Genomic DNA, 22595 nt, shown 5'->3' with positions numbered 1-22595 from the left:
GGTAAATCTGGGTCTTCCTTTCCTGTGATGGTCCTCACGAGAGACAGTTTCAATATAGCGCTTGATGGTTTTTACGACTGCTCTTGAAGAAACTTTCAAAGTTCTTTCAATTTCCCGCATTGACTGACCTTCATGTCTTAAAGTAATGATGGACTGTCATTTCTCTTTGCTTATTTGAGCTGTTCTTGCCATAATATGGACTTGGTCTTTTACCAAATAGGGATATCTTTTGTATACCAACCCTACCTTGTCACAACACAACTGATTGGCTCAAACGCATTAAGAAGGAAAGAAATTCCACAAACTTTTAACAAGGCACACCTGTTAATAATTGACATTTATTCCAGGTGACTACCTCATGAAGCAGGTTGAGAGAATGCCAAGAGTGTGCAAAGCTGTCATCAAGGCAAAGGGTGGCTACTTTGAAGAATCTAAAATCTAAAATATGTTTGGATTTGTTTAACACTTTTTTGGTTACTACATGATTCCATATGTGTTATCTCATAGGATTTGATGTCTTCACTACTGTTCTACAATGTCAAAAATAGTACAAATAAATTAAAACCCTTGAATGATTAGGTGTGTCCAAACTTTTGACTGGTACTGTATATGTAAAATGAAATAGAGCTATGCACAGGCAAAATCCTAGAGGAAAACCTGGTTCAGTATGCTTTCCAACAGACACTGGGAGACATTCACCTTTCAGTAGGACAATTACCTAAAACACAAGACCAAAAATACACTGGAGTTGCTTGCCAAAATGACATTAAATGTTTCTGAGTGGCCTAGTTACAGTTTTGACATAACTCGGCTTGAAAATCTATGGTAAGAATTGAAAAGGGCTGTTTAGCAATGTTCAACAACCAACTTGACAGTGCTTGAAGAATTTAAAAAATAATAATGTGCAAATATTGTACAATCTCTTGGAGACTTGCCCAGAAAGACTCACAGCAGTAATCGCTGTTAAGGTGATTCTAATGTGTATTGACTCAGGGGTATGAATACTTATGTACATTTCTGCATTTAATTTTCAATAAATTGGCTAAAATTTCTAAAAACATGTTTTCACTTATTTCATTAGGGGTTATTTTGTGTAGATGGGTGAGAAATAAACATATAGTTTATTAATTTTGAATTCAGGCTGTAACAACAAAATGTGGAATAAGTCAAGGGGTATGAAGTTTATAGTGATATTGATCACTGGTCATAAGGATAGATCTGGGCTGGGAGAAATGTAAACCTTCACCTTGGACTTTTGGTCTGTCTGTTTCAATAAACATCACCAAATAAACGGGTCAAATGAATCTTAATTGTCTGTAATCAAACCAAATGTTATTGTCACAATTGTGTTATTGCAGCATTTATTACAACAGTAAAATGAAAAATGATTCCTCCTAAAACTCATGAACGGAAAGTGACAAGTTCTTCCGAGAAAGGGCTGAGATGGCGGAAGTGGAAGTGTTGTTTGAAGATGAAAGCGCGTCGAGTACCGTTAGTGAGGAAGATGAGTGGACAACAATGAAGCCCAAGAATGGTACAAAAACGGCTAAAATTGTTGTGGAAAAGGACTCTTATGAGTCTTTGCTTGTTGGAGTACGTTTTTTGGTTAATTATGTTAATTTGGGAAACCCTTTTGAAGTCACGAGGATTGTGAAGAAGGCGTTGGGAAAAGTGGATGCAGTCAAAGTAACCAGGAGTGGTATGGTGTTAAGCACGTTGTGACATCTGCTGATGTAAAAAGGACTTTATAAATACATTCGGTTTGATATCGTGTGTATCTAAAGAGCGTGCATTGTGGCTTGTGAAATTATCGATGCATGAAGTGGACAGCTTTGATTGTTGGAGCAGGGCACCGGTAAAAGGTGTTATCTCTGGCGTCCCGTTGGACATTGATAATCAATATCTTAGGCAAAAAAATCCAGGAGTAGTTAATGCACGTCGCTTGACCCGTATGGAGAATGGGGGAAAAGGAGCAAAGTTTATCTGTATTATTGATATTTGATGAAGAGTTTCTACCACTCGATGTAAAGCTGGGATATATAAGATACCCCATAAGAGCGTTCGTGCAAAACCCGATGCAATGCAAGACATTTAGAAAGTTGTAGTTTGGCCACGTGTCAAGTGTTTGCAGACGGAAGGAATATGCTATTGAAGAGTCTGTGAATGTAAAATGTTGCAACTGTGGTGGGGATCATATTCCCGAATTCCCAGAGTGCCCTGTTAGGGTGAAAACAGTTGAGGTGTCAAGGATCAGGGCTGTACAGCAAATATCTTATATGGAGGCGGTGAAGAGAGTTGAAGGGGAAACAGCCCACAGTTCTGAAGAAGATATGGCCGTGGATGCACCGCAACCTGTTGCAAATGTTAAATATCAAAGTGATCTGGATACACTTATTGTAAAGAAGGTGGATTTTGTAGTATTTATAGCCACAGTTATTAATTGTACTGCACAAGTGTCCAAGAAGCTGGACATCATTACATCTGTACAGCTGAGAAGACTTCATGGCAGAAGCACTGCAAGGACTACTGTCGCCAGAAAATATGCCACCCTCACAGGATCGTTCTGAGCCTGTGTTAAGTACCTGATTAGAACAGAAAACCATGCTGATTTAGTTGAATTAAAAGTGTGTTATTGATCGTTTGTATGGATTTATTTTTACCCCGCATTATTCCCTTTCTTGGATATTTATTATCTACCTGTACAGTAGGTGGCGGAATGCACATATAATTGTTGGGAACGCTATTATACTGAAGAAGAAAACGCTTGGACTTTGTATGTCTGGAATTTACGTCCTGTGTCGGCTTCCGTAGCTACCAGAGGAAGAATGGCCGGTTGGATGTGGTTTCGCTGTTTTTTGGGGCCTCATCTCCAGAGAGTGCACCGTTCACAGGGGGAGTCCCGACCCGAAGGAAGAGCAGGGAGGAGGGTAGGCTCACGGCAGATAACGTGCTTGTGTTTGTGACCGACCCAGGAAGAGATAGGAATGCAACTTTGTTCAACGCTAGCACTAGTTCGCGCTCCGGTCAGGACATGTTATTGAAACTGCTGTCAGTCACTGAATGACAGAGGTGACAATGTGAAAATGTATGCATAGTTAACACATTTGGTAATGTTCAGCTAGATACCAGGAGAATCAAGTATAATGGCTATCTTTGCGTTGTTGCAGGTGAGCATGCTAGCAAGCACGTAACCTAAGTCACTGTTAGCTATGCTAGGTAGCTAACGTTAGCTGTACTAGCTAGGCAGGGAGATCATTGCGCTTATCCATAGCTGGCTTGGCTAGTCACCACTCATTTAGCAGCTAACTACTTTCCCCTTATCTTACAACCCCAGGGATGGACTTATCAACCCAAGAGCCTGGAGAAACACACCGACAGCATCCTCGGATGGGTCAGTATATAACTAGCAAGTTACCACAAGTTGTAGTATCTAATTGTTGATTATGACTTTGATTAGCTAGAGAACAAACTCTATTTTACTATTACATGCAGTGACCTGCACTGTAATACACAACCTTTGATCTTTGTTTTTGCATAAATTGAAGCCACAAGTAAAGACAAGTAGCACACTTGCATAGCTATACGGGTAGTCTATACATTCTCATACTTTGTGTTGAGATGCAACTGTTCTCTTGTGTGTTCTCCCACCAGGCGTCAGCTTTGTGGTCTCTGTCATACTACAGCTCTCCTCTCCTCCTCTGCTACCTTTACAGAAAAGGTAGTGTGTGTGTGTGTTCACTCATGCGATATGAAAGGTAATAAAAATTACTCATGCAATAATAGTCTTATTTGGTTTAACTATTAATACCACCCAGCTGTAGTGTAGTAGGTAAGTATTGGTACTGGCTAGTGGTGATATGGTTTGACATAGGACATGTGTGCATGCTTGATTGCGAAAGAGTGCAAGAAAGAGGGAGCAAATGGGTATTACTAGCCTAATTGTTTGTGTGTGTAGTGTTCGTAGGCCAAACTGTTGCTGTGTGTTTCAGGGTACATCTGCAGCAGTAAGCTGGTCCCAGTCAGTCAGTATGTGGGAACAGTAATGGTTTGTCTGCTGGGAGTCGCCTGTCTGAGAGGTGAGAACTTTACCACTCTTTTTACTGAACTTGTTTTGCTCTTCCTGGATTGGTCTGGTTTGAGAAATCCTCTGTGTTCAATGGATTTTTTTCTCCCCATAAAATCTTAAAACCTAATTGTAGAGAATGTAGTGTTCTTCATCTGCTACACAGACATTGGATTGTGTGTGACTAGGCTACCGGCAACTACAATTGCATTCCTGTGGGGTTACGATTTCACACACTGACTCCCTCACAGGGTGTGGGTCTATCAGGTACACTAAGTACACCCCTGAGACTCTCTCTGGCACTCTCTGCTTCTCTCTCCCTTTCCCTCTCTCAGGTTGGGGACGGTGGAGGAACTCGGAGTATCAACAGTTCATCTCCATTCTGGAGGAAACCAGGAAGAACCACACGCCTAGCAACAAGGTAACACTGCTATGTCAACAGCTGGGCTGCGTCTCAAATGACACCCTCCCTATTCCCCATATGGTGCGTTATGTCTAACCAGTACCCTATATGTCATTTGATATTATTCTCAGGCCTGTTTTGCTAGTGGTTGTCAATCTTGAATTCAAGAAACAAGCCACATCTATTCTTCCTGATCACAAATTTTGAATGTTCTGTCTGTAGAAAAAATTGGCCTGCTATGATTTTGACTTCTCTCACTGGCCGGCAGACTTCAGCTGGGAAGAAGTTAGCAATCCGTGAGTTGTGTGTGTAATTTGCGTATTGATGTGAACCTTTTACACGTGTGTTAATTTTTACACTGTGATTGTATTTTTTTGGTTTGAAATACACAAGGTGGTACAGTAAATGTAAACAGGATGACTGTGTCTGGGTTATGATTTGAGAGTAAGGCTCTATTTTCACTATATAGCTCTGGTTGATTTGTTAAATGTCCCTTAACATCCTGTGTGACAGGAAGCTGCTGTCCAAGACAGGAGTGTCTCTACTGAAGCCAGAGCCCAAACTGAGAGGGGCAGCAGACAGCGTGCTCAACTCTTTACGCACTCTACCATGCCACATCGTCAGGTATAGACAGACTACAATATCCACAATACACTGTACTCTACCAGGGCTTGACATTACCATTTTTAGCAACTTGTAGGACAGTTTTTTTTATTTTATTTTATTTTTTAACTTGTGCGAAGGCTCGTCACCTTTTTTTTTGGGGGGGGGGACAAGTATGTAACACCATGGGCCAAAAAGGTGACTGAAAATTGTGTTGTATTATGTAAAACATCCTTCATTACTATACATTATCTCCTGCTGTTGTGGCCTTGAGCAAGGCACTTAACCCCCCACAAAGTAAAATACTGCACTGATAGGCTTCTGTTTAAAACACGTGGTCCGTCAACCCCTCCATCTGGATAGCTGCCGGGTGTGCAGACTTTGGATCCAACCCTGCACAAATATCAAGGTCCTGTTGAGCAGCTGATAATTTTTTGCAATGTGGTGTGTTCGAGCATGGCTGGAGCAAAAGCCTGCACACCCAGTAGCTCTCTTGGAGGATGGTTTGTCCACCCTGCAACATTACAATTACAACTAAATACTTTATTTTTTGGCCTCCCTGGTGGCGCAGGGGTCTAAGGCACTGCATCGCAGTGCTAGCTGTGCCACCAGAGACTCTGGGTTCGAGCCCAGGCTCTGTCGCAGCCGGAAAAATATTCAGTGTTCAGGGAAGATGTTGACAACATTGGAGTTACTTGTCAATTAGGATATTCTAATATATATTTTTTACTTTGTTAGAATTACATGGCCAGTATTGAATAGAAGAGAATCCTAGCCAATTTTGAGTGCTTGAGAGACTGTTTTACAACCGGAGTATGCCGCATTTGGTTTCATCAACTGCACCCGTATCAACTGTGTGTCCCCCATTTGCGGTTATACACAAGTGCCAGTGGAAAGTTTTATTTTAGGACATTGGATATGTCAATGACATTAATACATGCTAAGTAGTTAACGAGCAAGATACCCAGCCAAACTACACTGTTTTGAATTGGCTATCTAGTTAGTCTGTTGTATATCATTATTTTACCTACCTGCTCTCCTCTGGCAACGGCCCACTGGCACACGCGGCCCACTGGCGCACACACCATGAGTTTTCCAGGATTTTCATTGCTGACCAAAAATCAGCTATAAGTGGGCAAATGACTCACTAACAAGCAATGAATATCAACAAATGTGCACATGCGACTCGCTTTGATCTCAAAAACGCATCTCTCGACTGCCTGATTGAAAGAATACTCGTGCCTGTCAATGCAGGCTTTCAATAATTATACTCTGATGCGCTCTGCATAGATTAGGAGAACAGTGTGTAACACTGCATCTGGAGGACACAGATCCAATTCTGAATGGAGTACCCTAATTTATATTGGAATTAATTTTACTTGTCCATTCGGACAACTTAAATCTATATTCTTATTGTCCTTTTTTTACATTTATTTTTTACTTGCCCTCGACCCCTCTCTGCCATGCTACATTGTCAGGTATAAACAGACTAAAATACCCACAACACACTGTACTCTACCATGCCATATTGTCAGGTACTAAACTACACTGAACAAAATATAAATGCAAAATTCAACAATTTCCGAGTTACAATTTATATAAGGAAGTCAGTCAATTGAAATAAATTCATTAGGCCTTATGGATTTCACATGACTGGGAATACAGATATGTATCTGTTGGTTACAGATACCTTAAAAAAATAGGGGCGTGCATCAGAAAACTAGTCAGTATCTGGTGTGACCACCATTTGCCTCATGCAGTGCGACATCTCCTTCGCTTACAGTTCATCGGGCTGTTGATTGTGGCCTCTGGGATGTTGTCCCCCTCCTCTTCAATGGCTGTGCAAAGTTGCTTTATATTGGCGGGAACTGTTGTACACGTCAATCCAGAGCATCCCAAACATGCTCAACGAGTGACATGTCTGTGTATGCAGGCCTTGGAAGAACTGGGACATTTTCATCTTCCAGGAATTGTGTACAGGTCCTTGCGACATGGGGCTGTGCATTATCATGCTGAAACATGAGGTAATGGCGGTGGATGAATGGCACGACATTGGGCCTGTACTTATGCCTGCACGTACCGTAACCCAGCGTTTCCCAAACTCAGTCCTCGTGACCCCAAGGGGTGCACGTTTTGGTTTTTGCCCTAACACTGCACAGCTGATTCAAATTATCAAAGTTTGATGATTATCTGAATTAGGTGTGTAGTGTTAGGGCAAAAACCAAAACATGCACCCCTTGGGGTCCCGAAGACCGATTTTGGGAAACCTGCCATAACACCATGGGGCACTCTGTTCACATTGTTGACATCAGCAAACCGCTTACCCACGCAACGCCATACACATGATTTGCGGTTGTGAGGCCCGTTGAAAATACTGCCAAATTCTCTAAAACAACGTTTGCGGCGGCTTTTGGTAAATAAATTAACATTCTCTGGTTACCACTCTGGTGGAAATCCCTGTAGTCAGCATGCCAATTGCACGTTCCCTCAACTTGACATCTGTGGCATTGTGTACTGGGGACAATAAAAGGCCACACAACAAGTTGCACCTGTGTAATGATCATGCTGTTTAATCAGCTTCTTGATATACCACACCTGTCAGGTGGATGGATTATCTTGGCAAAGGAGAAATGCTCACTAACAGGGATGTCAACAAATTTGTCCAGAAAATTGGCGAGAAAAGCTTTTTGTAACTATGGAACATTTCTGGGATCTTTTATTTCAGCTCATGAAACATGGAACCAAGACCTTACATGTTGCTTTTTATATTTTTGTTCAGTGGAATTGCATTATATTCTAAGACATCGTCAGGTACTAAACTAAATACACTATATTCTACCATACCACATAATCAGGTACTAAACTAAATACACTATTTTCTACCGCATCGTCAGGTACTAAACTAAATGCACTATATTCTACCATACCACATTATCAGGTACTAAACTAAATACACTATATTCTACCGCATCGTCAGGTACTTAACTAAATGCACTATATTCTACCATACCACATAATCAGGTACTAAACCAAATACACTATATTCTACCATGCCACATCGTAAGGTATAAACACTCAATAGACTACAATATGCCACACTACCATGCAACATAGTCATATCGTACTACACAGGTCGTAATGTAACTAACTACAACTACTGTTTCTATCACTGTCTCTCTGCGTCACACTGTTATAGCAGGCAGGCTTGGTATATTTGATTGATATTACATTACTGCCTGCTAGCCCACTGACTCGACCTTTTCTCTCCCCTCCCTCTTTCTCCTCCTCTCTAGTTTTCTGATTGCCCACTCATTTGGGAGGAGGATGCTATACCCTGGGTCTGTATTCCTACTGCAAAGGGCTATGAGACCCATGCTACAACAGGGCCAGGCTAGACTTATAGAAGAGGTGAGTCACCACACACACCCCACAGTAGGGTCAGGTTACATTAATTTACAATAGTTAATGTATTCATATACAGTGCATTCAGAAATATACAGACCCCTTTTTCCACATTGTGTTATCAATCTACACACAATACTCCATAATGACAAAGTGAAAACAGGTTTTTAGTATTCAGACCTTTTGCTATGAGACTCAAAATTGAGCTCAGGTGCATCCTGTTTCCATTAATCATCCTTGATGTTTCTACAACTTGATTGGAGTCCATCTGTGGTAAATTCAATTGATTGGACATGATTTGGAAATGCACACACCTGTCTATATAAGGTCCCACAGTTGACAGTGCATGTCAGAGCAAAAACAAGGAATTGTCTGAAGAGCTCTGCGACAGGACTGTGCCGAGACACACATCTGGGGAAGGGTACCAAAAAACAAAACATTTCTGCAGCATTGAAGGTCCCCAATAACACAGTGGCCTCCATCATTCTTAAATGGAAGAAGTTTGGAACCCCCGAGAGAAGGGCCTTGGTCAGGGAGGTGACCAAGAATCCAATGATCACTCTGACAGATCTCTAGAGTTCCTCTGTGGAGATGGGAGAACCTTCCAGAAGGACAACCATCTCTACAGCACTCCACCAATCAGGACTTTCTGGTAGAGTGGCCAGATGGAAGCCACTCCTCAGCAAAAAGCACATGACAGCCAGCTTGGAGTTTGCCAAAATATACCTAAAGGACTCTCAGACCATGAGAAGCAAGATTCTCTGGTCTGATGAAACCAGATTGAACACTTTGGCCTGAATGCCAAGCATCACGTCTGGAGGAAATCTAGTACCATCCCAACGGTGAAGCATGGTGGTGGCATTATCATGCTAAGGGGATGTTTTTCAGTGGCAGGGACTGGGAGACTAATCAGGATCGAGGGAAAGATGAAGGGAGAAAAGTACAGAGAGATCCTTGATGAAAACCTGCTCCAGAGCACTCAGGACCTCAGACTGGGATGACGGTTCACCTTTCAACAGGACAACGACCTGAAGCACACAGCCAAGACAACGCAGGAGTGGCTTCGGGACAACTCTCTGAATGTCAGTGAGCAGGCCAGCCGGAGCCCGGACTTGAACCTGATCAAACAACTCTGGAGTGACCTAATAATAGCTGTGCAGCGAACTCCCCATCCAACCTCACAGAGCTTGAGAGGATCTGCAGAGAAAATTGGGAGAAACTCTCCAAATACAGGTGTGCCAAGCTTGTAGCGTCATACCCAAGAAGAATCGAGGCTGTAATTGCTGCCAAAGGTGCTTCAACAAAGTACTAAGTAAAGGGTCTGAATATTTATGTAAACGGAATATTTCAGTAATTTATTTTTATAAATTTGCAAACATTTCTATTAACCTGTTTTTGCTTTGTCATTATGGTGTATTGTCTAGATTGATGAGGGGGGGAACTATTTAATCCATTTTAGAATAAGGCTGTAACAAAATGTGGAAAAGGTCAAGGGGTCTGAATACTTTCCGAATGCAATATATGCAACCTTTCGCTTTTAGACCTGCTTAACTTAAGTTTCTCTTCCGATCCGTTTCTGTACCTCCCTCCCTCTCTTCTCTGTGTGCAGTGTGATGGCCAGAGGAACAAGCTGGTGGCGTGTGATGGGAATGAGATTGATACCATGTTTGTGGACCGCAGGAGAGACGAAGGACAGCACGGACAGACTCTGGTAAGGACCTGCACAATGCTCTATGAACCATCATAACTACATTACCCGTGGTTCCATGTGAGGTCTATAGTGTTTGCTGTATGTCCTGCTGTAGGTGATCTGCTGTGAGGGGAACGCAGGCTTCTATGAGGTGGGCTGTATGAACACTCCATTGGAAGGTAAGGAACCTCTGTGTCTGACACATTTGTTTTTACACATTAGAAATACTTTCTTTTTTAGTTCCTTCCACTCATCTTACTTACCATCCTTCCTTCCGCCCTTTGTTGTAAAGATCACTGTTCATACATGGTTGTTAACATATTCCCATAACCTGTTAAATTCAAACTAGAGCAGTATAAAACTGTTTGTCTGTCTGTGTTGCAGGTGGATACTCAGTGCTTGGCTGGAACCACCCTGGCTTTGCAGGAAGCACGGTAAGCCTTAGTGTCCCTCGCTCTTCCCCATCATGCTTTTGTGTGAACTTACCAGCATGTTTCAATGGCATTATTAGGTAAGTTTGTCTTATGTGGAAAGTCTGGTTTGTCTACACGGGTCATTCTTGGAGAATGTTGGAAGACACACAGGGTTGTGGGTTCGATTCCCACAGGGGACCAGTAAGTAAATGTAGGAAAATGTATCCACTCACTACTGTGAGTTGATAAGAGCGCCTGCTAAATTACTAAAATGTCTGTGTTAGCAGCAGATTTGTTTCCGTCTCAAAATGTGCATTGACATGAAAGTAAAACCACTGCTTTTAACCAGGGCAAGGTGACCGGAAACATGACCGAATACACACAGTGTAGCTATTCTCTCCGCAAGGCTATCAAACAGGCTAAGTCCCAGTACAGAGACAAAATTGAATCGCAATTCAACAGCTCAGACACAAGGGGTATGTGGCAGGGTCTACAGTCTATCACGGATTACAAAAAGAAAAGCAGCCCCGTCGCGGATCAGGATGTCTTGCTCCCAGACAGGCTAAATACCTTTTTTGCCCGCTTTGAGGATAATACAGTGCCACTGACACGGCCCACTACCAAAACCTGCGGGCTCTCCTTCACTGCAGCCGAGGTGAGTAAAACATTTAAACGTGTTAACCCTCGCAAGGCTGCAGGCCCAGACGGCATTCCCAGCCGCGTCCTCAGAGCATGCGCAGACCAGCTGGCTGGTGTGTTTACGGACATATTCAATCAATCCTTAGCCCAGTCTGCTGTTCCCACATGCTTCAAGAGGGCCACCATTGTTCCTGTTCCCAAGAAAGCTAAGGTAACTGAGCTAAACGACTACCGCCCCGTAGCACTCACTTCCGTCATCATGAAGTGCTTTGAGAGACTAGTCAAGGACCATATCACCTCCACCCTACCGGACACCCTAGACCCACTCCAATTTGCTTACCGACCCAATAGGTCCACAGACGACGCAATCGCAACCACACTGCACACTGCCCTAACCCATCTGGACAAGAGGAATACCTATGTGAGAATGCTGTTCATCGACTACAGCTCAGCATTCAACACCATAGTACCCTCCAAACTCGTCATCAAGCTCGAGACCCTGGGCCTCGACCCCGCCCTGTGCAACTGGGTCCTGGACTTCCTGACGGGCCGCCCCCAGGTGGTGAGGGTAGGTAACAACATCTCCACCCCGCTGATCCTCAACACTGGGGCCCCACAAGGGTGCGTTCTGAGCCCTCTCCTGTACTCCCTGTTCACCCACGACTGCGTGGCCATGCACGCCTCCAACTCAATCATCAAGTTTGCGGACGACACTACAGTGGTAGGCTTGATTACCAACAACGACGAGACGGCCTACAGGGAGGAGGTGAGGGCCCTCGGAGTGTGGTGTCAGGAAAATAACCTCACACTCAACGTCAACAAAACAAAGGAGATGATTGTGGACTTCAGGAAACAGCAGAGGGAGCTCCCCCCTATCCACATCGACGGGTCAGTAGTGGAGAAGGTGGAAAGTTTTAAGTTCCTCGGTGTACACATCACGGACAAACTGAATTGGTCCACCCACACAGACAGCGTTGTGAAGAAGGCGCAGCAGCGCCTCTTCAACCTCAGGAGGCTGAAGAAATTCGGCTTGTCACCAAAAGCACTCACAAACTTCTACAGATGCACAATCGAGAGCATCCTGTCGGGCTGTATCACCGCCTGGTACGGCAACTGCTCCGCACACAACCGTAAGGCTCTCCAGAGGGTAGTGAGGTCGGCAGAACGCATCACCCGGGGCAAACTACCTGCCCTCCAGGACACCTACACCACCCGATGTCACAGGAAGGCCATAAAGATCATCAAGGACAACAACCACCCAAGCCACTACCTGTTCACCCCGCTATCATCCAGAAGGCGAGGTCAGTACAGGTGCATCCAAGCAGGGACCGAGAGACTGAAAAACAGCTTCTATCTCAAGGCCATCAGACTGTTAAACAGCCACCACTAACATTTAGCGGCCGCTGCCAACAAACTGACTCAGCTCCAGCCACCTTAAAAATGGGAATTGATGGAAATTATGTAAAAATGTACCACCAGCCACTTTAAACAATGCCACCTAATATAATGTTTACATACCCTACATTACACATCTCTTATGTATATGTATATACTGTACTCTATATCATCTACTGCATCTTGCCATCTTATGTAATACATGGACCACTAGCCACTTTAAACTATGCCACTTTATGTTTACATACCCTACAGTACTCATCTCATAGGTATATACCGTACTCTATACCATCTACTGCACCTTGCCTATGCCGTCTGTACCATCACTCATTCATATATCTTTATGTACATATTCTTTATCCCTTTACACTTGCGTGTATAAGGTAGTAGTTGCGGAATTGTTAGGTTAGATTACTTGTTGTTATTACTGCATTGTCGGAACTAGAAGCACAAGCATTTCGCTACACTCGCATTAACATCTGCTAACCATGTGTATGTGACTAATAAATTTGATTTGAAATGTAAAACAATAACTCTTCGTTCCTCTATCCACTCCCTTATTTCTCTTAGGGCGTACCGTTCCCCCAGAATGAGGCCAATGCCATGGATGTAGTGATCCAGTTTGCAGTGCACAAGCTGGGCTTCCAGCTCAGTGACATAGTGGTGTATGCCTGGTCCATAGGGGGATTCACAGGTATGGACTCTACTGGTATATGCCGTTTGTCTGGCCCTAGTTTGTTGTGGGAATGAGTTGACCAATTTCACCAACATACTGAAAGCACCACTTCTTTATTTCTCCCCCCTCATCATTTTCTCTCCATCCTGCGCTTCTCTCAACCTCTCTCCTCATTCTTCTCCCTTCTCTCCTCCTCCCCTCTCATACTTCCTTTTCTCTGTCTATATATTTCTCTCTCTCAGCCAGTTGGGCGGTGATGTCCTATCCAGAGATCCAAGCACTGGTGTTGGACGCATCCTTTGATGACCTGCTGCCTCTGGCCCTCAAGGTCATGCCCGACAGCTGGAGTGAGTCTCGCGCAGGGGTCATAGGTCAAGGCGTGGAAAAGACCAATGATGTCATATAAACAGAAATGTATTATGTCTTTGGATGACACTTTTTTTCCTATTATGAGATATATTCTTTAAGAAGTGAATAGTCACTCTGGATAAGAGCATCTCCTAAAGGCCTGAGGTGTGTGTCTTTGTAAGGGCTGTGTTTGGTTCAGGATCTGACAATGAAAATGGTGTGTTTCAGGGCCGCTGGTGACACACACAGTCAGGCAGTACATGAACCTCAACAGCGCAGATCAACTCTGCAAGTAAGTGCAACATTCTTTACTCACACAAACACTTTGTGTGTGTGTGACTGACACAAACATATCATCCATGGAAAATATGTAGTAAATCTATTTGAATTTAATTACTTTTTGACAGCATCCCATTTGATTTGAACAAAACTTTCCGTATATGTTTACACATGGAAGAAGTGGTCAGAAAGGGACTTTTTGGACCTGAATGCCAAAATATTCAGGAGAATAAAGGTGCTCAAAGTTGACCTATTTTGCATACCCCACCATACCATCAGATAGCCATGTCTTCATCACTGGAAAAGATAAACAGTTGAGGTCGATATCAATTAAAAGCTTAAAAACAGGGTTGTCAAACTCTTGTATAAATTCTAGATGTTTCATTCCCCCCCCCCCCCTTGCATGAGCAAGCATGAGTTTTTAGTCACCAATGTAACAAGTGTGGTCAAAGACTTAGTAGCTTAGTTGTAGTCACGATCTGGTTACCTATAAGTAAAAATATGTAGTTATGTTTTTAAGTTATTACAGGTAGTAGGCTGGCTTGCCGGGTCCTCAATTACTCCAGAAAAACATTTTCCTTCATGACTTCAGCATTCTTCGGAACACTGATCGGTTTTATGTAATAACTCCAAAAATAGAAAAGTGAGGTGTAAGTTTACATTAGTGCTTTTGATGTGTATTCTAATGCAAATCCATGTTACATTTATGCTACCTTTAATCTCAATGATCAATTAGCTTAGACCCTATTTTCCATAGAGATTTTTGTGTTGTGTCCGCCATCAGTTGAAACACAACATGCTCTTGAATACAGGGTCATTTTAATCATAGGAATATAATTAATAGGATGGACCTATCCCTTCAGACCACTGCAATTTAGCTGTTACACCATTGACATTTTAACTTCTAATTACTACCACAGATGGCCCACCGTTGAATGTTAACATTAATGGTCATACATATTCTATTATTTATATTTCTATAGGTTTTCTATGGAGGGCTGACAGTAATTTAAAACAGATATTCCCATTCAAGTCAACATTCTGTGTGGACCACCAACCATCTTTGTGGTACCATTTGAAAGTTGACATTTCCATTGTATTAGCTTTTTTTGGTGCATTTAACAGCCAAAACATGACACCAACCCTGCATTCTTGTGTTGCATGGTATGCTTATAAGGTACGAGGGGGTGTGGTAAAATACCACGGCTAGGGCTGTTCTTAGGCACGACGTAACAGCCCTTAGCTGTGGTATATTAGCCATATATCACCCCCCCCCTCCAGGTGCCTTATTGCTATTTTAAACTGGTTACCAATGTAATTAGAGCAGTAAAAATAAATGTTTTGTCATACCCATGGTAGTCAGCCAATCAGCATCAGGGCCCGACCAACCCAGTTTATAATGAAACTTCGGTACTTTTTCAATACTAGAACATGAAAAACAGTTTGGTACTAGAATTTGTTACATTCAGTACTTCTGTCAATCTGACTCGCGGATCAAGTCTCTGTCAGCGCAGCTAATGTAAAGGCACGTCTCTCCCAAGGATGATCTATTGCCTCAGCGAACTGAATGGTGTGCTAATACGGCTCCGACGGGCCCCCCCCCCCCCCCCCACCCCCCTCTTGTGAATGACGTCATTACTGGTTAGACACAGCACGCAGTTTTATCAAATAAGCTACTTCTATGCAAATGTTGTTGATCATTACAATAAAATAAGTCCCAAATGGGAGGGAAACTGTGTTATCTGTAGCCCCATGAAATCAGCCAAAACAAGCTCAACTCAATGCATGCACTCACTCCTATTAAATATGCACACACATGTATTGTGTACAAAACATTAGGAACACCTGCTCTTTCCATGAGTGACCAGGTGAAAGCTATGATTCCTTATTGATGTCACTTGTTAAATCCACTTCAATCAGTGTAGATGAAGGGGAGGAGACAGGTTAAAGAAGGATTTTTAAGCCTTGAGACATGGATTGGGTATGTGTGCCATTCAGAGGGTGAATGGGAAAGACAAAAGATTTAACTTCCTTTGAATGGGTATGGTAGTAGGTGCCAGGTGCACCGGTTTGAGTGTGTCAAGAACTGCAACGCTGCTGGGTTTTTCCACGCTCAACAGTTTCCCGTGTGTATCAAGAATGGTCCACCACCCAAAGGACATCCAGCCAACTTGAAACAACTGTGGGAAGCATTGGAATCAACACAGGCCAGCATCCCTGTGGAACAATTTCGATACCTTATAGAGTCCATGCCCTGATGAATTGAGTCTGTTCTGAGGGCAACTCAATATTAGGAAGGTGTTCTTAATGTTTTGTACACTGTGTATAGGCCTAGGCTACAACTTGATTTACCCAGTTTATCAATAGAGATTAACCATTCAAATAAATTACCGTTATGTAAATAGATGAGTAAAAACCAAGTAAAATTAATTGCTATGTATGGATTAATTAATCAATTATACAGTCTCTGAAAAATGCTGCAGTAAAAACGTTCAAATCTAATGATATTGAATTTAAAAGATGCCCAACGATTGAACAGAGCAGTCAGTAGCTGAGTTTGTCTGGATCAAGTGCCATTCTGTGACTGGCTAACATTCATTTGTTTGGTGTTGAGTATCGTAATTCTAGTCCTGGTATCTGTATTGAAGTCAAAATTCTGGTATCGTGACCACTACTGAATTCGAGCATATTGTCTCAACCGGGCACAATTTTATTTTATTTTTATTAATTAATGTAACCTTTTTATTTAACTAGGCAAGTCAGTTAAGAACATTCTTATTTACAATGATGGCCTACCCCGGTCAAACCTGCATGACGCTGGGCCAATTGTGCGATGCCCGATGGGACTCCCAATCACGACCGGATGTGATGCAGCCTGGAACATCAGATGTAAAGTAGGGTATAAGCTACAACATATGCAAATATGAAGAACAAAAGAGTTTACAAGTTTTTAGATAATTGTGTTTAAGGTTAAAATGACTATAAAAAATTCATTATTTAAGATAAGAAAATAGTTGGATAACCCTGTTTTTAAAAAAGCTTTTAATTGATTACAACTGTTTATCTTTTCCAGTGATGAAGACATGGCTATCTGATGGTATGGTGGGATATGCAAAATAGGTCAACTTTGAGTACCTTTTATCTCCTGAATATTTTGGCATTCAGGTCCAAAAGGACAATTTCTGAGCACTTCTACAATGGGCAAACGTGTATGGGAGGTTTTGTTCAAATCAAAAGGGGTGCTGTTTACCCTAAGGGAAGATGGGACTATTTTATGACCCTAACACTCAAGATTTCTTCCTTAGGTACCAGGGACCAGTGCTTCTAATCAGAAGAACCAAAGATGAGATCATTACCACCACGTGAGTCACTATGAAGACATGAATAAAGAAGACTTAGAGCCCGTTCAGGTTACCTCGACTTACCAGCGCATAGCTATAGTAGCTGGTTTCACTGACTGCCTGTTGTTTCAGGGGTCCAGAAGACATCATGTCCAACAGAGGAAACAACCTCCTGCTCCAACTTCTGCAGTTCAGGTCGGTTCTCTGTCTCCAAGACCTCACATAGGCTGTGTCTGTCTATGTACACTACAGACGTTATTATCCACAACCTCACACAGACATCTGTGTTGCCTTGTACTATATACGGTTGAAGTCGGAAGTTTACATACACCTCAGCCAAATACATTTAAACTCAGTTTTTCACAATTCCTGACATTTAATCCTAGTAAAAATTCCCTGTCTTAGATCAGTTAGGATCACCACTTTATTTTAACAATGTGAAATGTCAGAATAATAGTAGAGAGAATGATTTATTTCAGCTTTTATTTCTTTCATCACATTCCCAGTGGGTCAGAAATTACATACACTCAATTAGTATTTGGTAGCGTTGCCTTTAAATTGTTTAACTTGGGTCAAACGTTTCGGGTAGCCTTCCACAAGCTTCCCACAATAAGTAGTGTGAATTTTGGCCCATTCCTCCTGACAGAGCTGGTGTAACTGAGTCAGGTTTGTAGGCCTCCTTGCTCGCACACGCTTTTTCAGTTCTGCCCAAAAATTATCTATGGGATTGAGGTCAGGGTGTTGTGATGGCCACTCCCAATACCTTGACATGGTTGTCCTTAAGCCATTTTGCCACAACTTTGGAAGTATGCTTGGGGTCATTGTCCATTTGGAAGACCCATTTGCGACCAAGCTTTAACTTCCTGAGATGTTGCTTCAATATATCCACATAATTTTCCAACCTCATGATGCCATCTATTTTGTGAAGTGCACCAGTCCCTCCTGCAGCAAAGCACCCCCACAACATGATGCTGCCACCCCCGTGCTTCACGGTTGGGATGGTGTTCTTCGGCTTGCAAGCCTCCCCCTTTTTCCTCCAAACATAACGATGGTCATTATGGCCAAACAGTTCTATTTTTGTTTCATCAGACCAGAGGACATTTCTCCAGAAAGTACGATCTTTGTCCCCATGTGCAGTTGCAAACCATAGTCTGGCTTTTTTATTGCGGTTTTGGAGCAGTGGCTTCTTCCTTAGTGGCCTTTCAGGTTATGTCGATATCGGACTTGTTTTACTGTGGATAGATACTTTTGTACCTGTTTCCTCCAGCATCTTCACAAGGTCCTTTGCTGCTGTTCTGGGATTGATAGCACTTTTCGCACCAAAGTACGTTCATCTCTAGGAGACAGAACGTGTCTCCTTTCTGAGCGGTTCGACGGCTACGTGGTCTCATGGTGTTTATACTTGCGTACTAATGTTTGTACAGATGAACGTGGTACCTTCAGGCGTTTGGAAATTGCTCCCAAGGATGAACCAGACTTTTTTTTTTTTTGGAGGTATTGGCTGATTTCTTGCGATTTTCCCATGATGTCAAGCAAAGAGGCACTGAGTTTGAAGGTAGGCCTTGAAATACATCCACAGGTACACCTCCAATTGACTCAAATTATGTCAATTAGCCTATCAGAAGCTTCTAAAGCCATTACATCAATTTATGGAATTTTACGAGCTGTTTAAAGGCACAGTCAACTTAGTGTATGTAAACTTCTGACCCACTGGAATTGTGATACAGTGAATTATAAGTGAAATAATCTGTCTGTAAACAATTGTTGGAAAAATTATTTATCATGCACAAAGTAGATGTCCTAACCGACTTGCCAAAACTATAGTTTGTGAACAAGAAATTTGTGGAGTGGTTGAAAAATGAGTTTTAATGACTCCAACCTAAGTGTATGTAAACTTCTGACTTCAACTGTATACATACACTTGGAACAGAGTGAGCACTGTGTTTCTGTTTTAAACCCTTTCTGATGTCATATCTTCAGGTACCCCAAGGTGATGACAGACGATGGAGTCAGGGCCATCAGAGCATGGCTGGCAGCCTCCAACCACGTAGAAGAGGCAGCGGTGTACAGTAGCTATGAGGTGGATGATGACTGGTGTGTGTCTGTACTGCAGTCGTATAAGACGGAGAGAGACGTTTTCTTCCCCTGGAGCGTTGGTAAGACTGCTCCTCAAATGACAACACCATTACAGCTGTTTGACTTAGATTAGAATCTCCTAGATGAACTTCTTGATGATGGAATTTATTTTGGTCTTTTACTGCCTCTTAGACACTACTCTCTGCCAGAGGTGGGAAAAGTACTCAATTGTCATACTTGAGTAAAAGTAACCCAGTAAAATACTACTTAAGTATATTTAAAATCTGATACTTTTACTAAAGTACAGTGGTGGAAAAAGTACAAAATTGTCATACTTGAGAGAATGTAAAAGCTATACATCATATTCCTTATATTTAGCAAACCAGACGGCACAATTTCCTTTTTTGACAGCTAGGGGCAGCTCCAACACTCAGACATAATTTACAAAGGAAGCATTTATGTTTAGTGAGTCCACCAGATCAGCGGCAGTAGGGATGACCAGGGACGTTCTCTTGATGAGTGTGTGAATTGGACCTTTTTCCTGTACTGCTAAGCATTCAAATTGTAACTAGTACTTTTGGGTGTCAGGGAAAATGTATGGAGTAAAAATACATAGAAGTAAAGTACAGATACTCCAAAAAACTACTTAAGTAGTATTTTTACACCACTGCTCTCTGCTGAGATTGTGTATCCATATGTATTTTTTTTATTAACAAGGCAAGTTGGTTAAGAACAAATTATTATTTACAATGGCGGCCTACCAAAAGGCCTCCTATGGGGGATGGGATTAAAAATATAGGACAAAACACAACATAGAGACAAAACACAACATAGAGACCTATATAAACACTTGTGTGTGTTGTGGTATTAAGCTTTTCCTGCCTGTTTTGTCAGGTGAGGACATGACACTGGAGGGAAGACGGCAACTGGCTCTTTTCCTGGTGAGAAACCGCTTCTTTCATCTTCCGTTGTTCCTCCTCTCTACAACATGACTTGCATTCTATTCCCCCCCTCTCCATCAGTGCCTTTCATCTTGTCTCCTTCACCCCATCCTTTGCTTACCCCCCCCCAATGCTGAAGAACACTTGAGGTTTCCATAGTAACTAGGTCACCTGTGCTCTCCTTGCGTCTGGTGCAATGTATTTCTATTGGCTCTGTGGTTTAAGTAATTTACTACAGCTGTTCTGTGGTGGGCTAATGCCTGTTATGTACATCTGATTCCCTTTATATGGAAATGGTAAGGAGGTGAGTGGGCTTCCATTAAAGTCAGACAAAAGCAAATCTACAGATTTCCACTGGGAATGTTCTCTCGTTCATTGTTTTCCCTCCCATCTCCATCACTTGTTCCCTCCCTTTCTCAGGCACGGAAGTACATGCGGAACTTCGACTCAACTCACTGCACTCCTCTCCCCTACTCTGAATTCACTGCCCCTTGGAGACTGTAGAAAGAGGGTTGAAGGATGGATAGAAACGAGAAGCAAAGAGCCTGGCGAGACCAACCAATGAGGTTTACAGCGCATGGATTGAATGTGTTATATGTATCTATGGGAGCTGTTCAAGGCAGCTAGACCCAGTCGGTATTAGAACGTTGCGACCCTGCCCACCTGTGGTTACCCCATTGGCTCATAGCAAAAACTTGGCATTTGTCTACTTAATTCTAAAATGAAATGTACATGTCTAAAGATTACTGCTCCCTAGCGTTCTCACTACTTAGAAAACGTAATATTGCCTCATGCCCCTTTTTTATGAAGATGCTAGCGGCCGACCGGAACATCAAGCTAGTCAAGACCAACGTTATACAGCTACAAGTAGTGAGTGGAGTTACAAACGAACTGTACTAAACAAGTTAAGTCTTACCTGTGATAGTGCTTTCCCCACACGTAGCCTGCTTTCCCACGCCAAATAGCCTGAAGCCACAGGGCTCTTCCTCGACATGGGAGCATTGCGAACAGTAGGTTGTGATTTTTGACCTGGCTACATGTACATCGAACACAGCAGCTTTTTAGCATGTTTTATTTCTGTACAAAACAAAAATAAACTAAGTTGGCTCTTTTACAATGGGGTGAATGGTAAAGAATTTTTGTTTTCACAATGTGGGCGTGGTCTAAGGGAATTCCTTATTATCGTCTGAGAATAATACCTTGACTACATCGCGTCGCAAAATAAATATAGAAATCTATATTATTAAATTATTGCACCCACGCGTCAACGAGCGTTTGTGTTGCCGAGAGGTAAAATAGAAGTTACACAGGACCCAAACTGGATGCCCGCGTGCGCCATCGTGCATAAATATATTTTTTTTAAGCCTGGAAGGAGGAGAGATGACTAGAAACGATTCTGTTGACCGTTTTATGTATGGATTAATTGTCGAGGTAGAGGACCTTGTGCATTTCAGGTAAAATAACAATGTTTATGAATTGCCATAAACGTTTAATGCTTTTCGACGTGTCCCCAAATCAATGTAATTGGTTCAGTTTGTTTTGATGTTTGGTGTGGGGGAACAAAATAAATGTGCGCACGCATGCAGCTGGTTTGGGTTCCGTGTTGTAATGGCTTTGTTCATATTTATAAACTGGGTGGTTCCAGCCCTGAATGCTGATTGGCTGACAGCCGTGGTATATCAGACATTTATTTTTACTGCTCTAATTACATTGGCAAATCGGGGGGTTGTGATATGGCCAATATACCACAGCTAAGGGCTGTATCCCGGAACTCCGCATTGCATCGTACAAAAGAACAGCCCTTAACTGTGGTATATTGACCGTATACCACACCCCCCCCTCGGGCCTTATTGCTTAAATATACACTGCCGTCCTCAAGAAGCATCTGGTACTATGAGAACTAGATATTTAAAATGCTTCCTTCCATGAAGTAACCATTGATCTCTAGGTAATTAGATTTTAAAAAGGCTCTATCCTATTGCCTTTGATTACACTACTACAAGGAAGGAAAGATGCATCTTAAATGAATGAGGTCTTCTCTCCCTCTGACTGCATTTAAAAAAAACTGAAACAGTTATTCCAAATTGGCTTTGATCAAAGATCTACTTTTTGTGGACACTCATTATGAACAAAGCTGTATCCTGATAATGCTCTTAATGTTAAATAAAATGTTAACATTTATTTATGAAACTGCGATCTTACATGTTTTTTTTTTTCTGACCATAACTCAAAGTTCCAGGCCCTGAGGTTTTCCAGGTCAGGTCACATCCTCAGGAAACTCCTGGACCTAATAATTTCACCAAAGGAGTAGAATGCACAAGAATGG

The 22595-nt window shown here is 42.3% G+C and overlaps 1 protein-coding gene across 3 annotated transcripts; it reads left to right on the top strand.

Annotated features, from left to right (window-relative positions):
* The first annotated feature begins 1480 nt into the window (after nt 1-1480).
* Nucleotides 1481-22459, top strand: LOC139564154 (phosphatidylserine lipase ABHD16A-like). 3 transcript variants are annotated; one of them, XM_071383383.1, is made up of 20 exons: nt 1504-1534; nt 2812-2927; nt 3335-3391; nt 3652-3718; nt 3990-4076; nt 4399-4484; nt 4689-4762; nt 4980-5090; nt 8363-8477; nt 10081-10182; nt 10277-10340; nt 10546-10595; nt 13179-13302; nt 13527-13631; nt 13861-13924; nt 17217-17273; nt 17385-17447; nt 19233-19408; nt 20223-20269; nt 20690-22459. In XM_071383383.1, the coding sequence occupies exons 1-20, from the start codon at nt 1519-1521 to the stop codon at nt 20771-20773; spliced, it is 1665 nt and encodes a 554-aa protein (XP_071239484.1). In that variant the 5' UTR covers nt 1504-1518; the 3' UTR covers nt 20774-22459. The 3 variants fall into 3 exon arrangements, with proteins under 3 accessions (XP_071239486.1, XP_071239484.1, XP_071239485.1); XM_071383385.1 differs by lacking the exon at nt 2812-2927 and having other exon boundaries at nt 1481-1534; XM_071383384.1 differs by lacking the exons at nt 1504-1534; nt 2812-2927 and adding an exon at nt 2982-3167.
* Nucleotides 22460-22595: the final 136 nt, after the last annotated feature.

Source organism: Salvelinus alpinus, chromosome 35 (genome assembly GCF_045679555.1).
Source record: "Salvelinus alpinus chromosome 35, SLU_Salpinus.1, whole genome shotgun sequence".
Lineage (NCBI taxonomy): Eukaryota > Metazoa > Chordata > Actinopteri > Salmoniformes > Salmonidae > Salvelinus > Salvelinus alpinus.
This window is presented reverse-complemented; position numbering and strand designations above follow the sequence as displayed.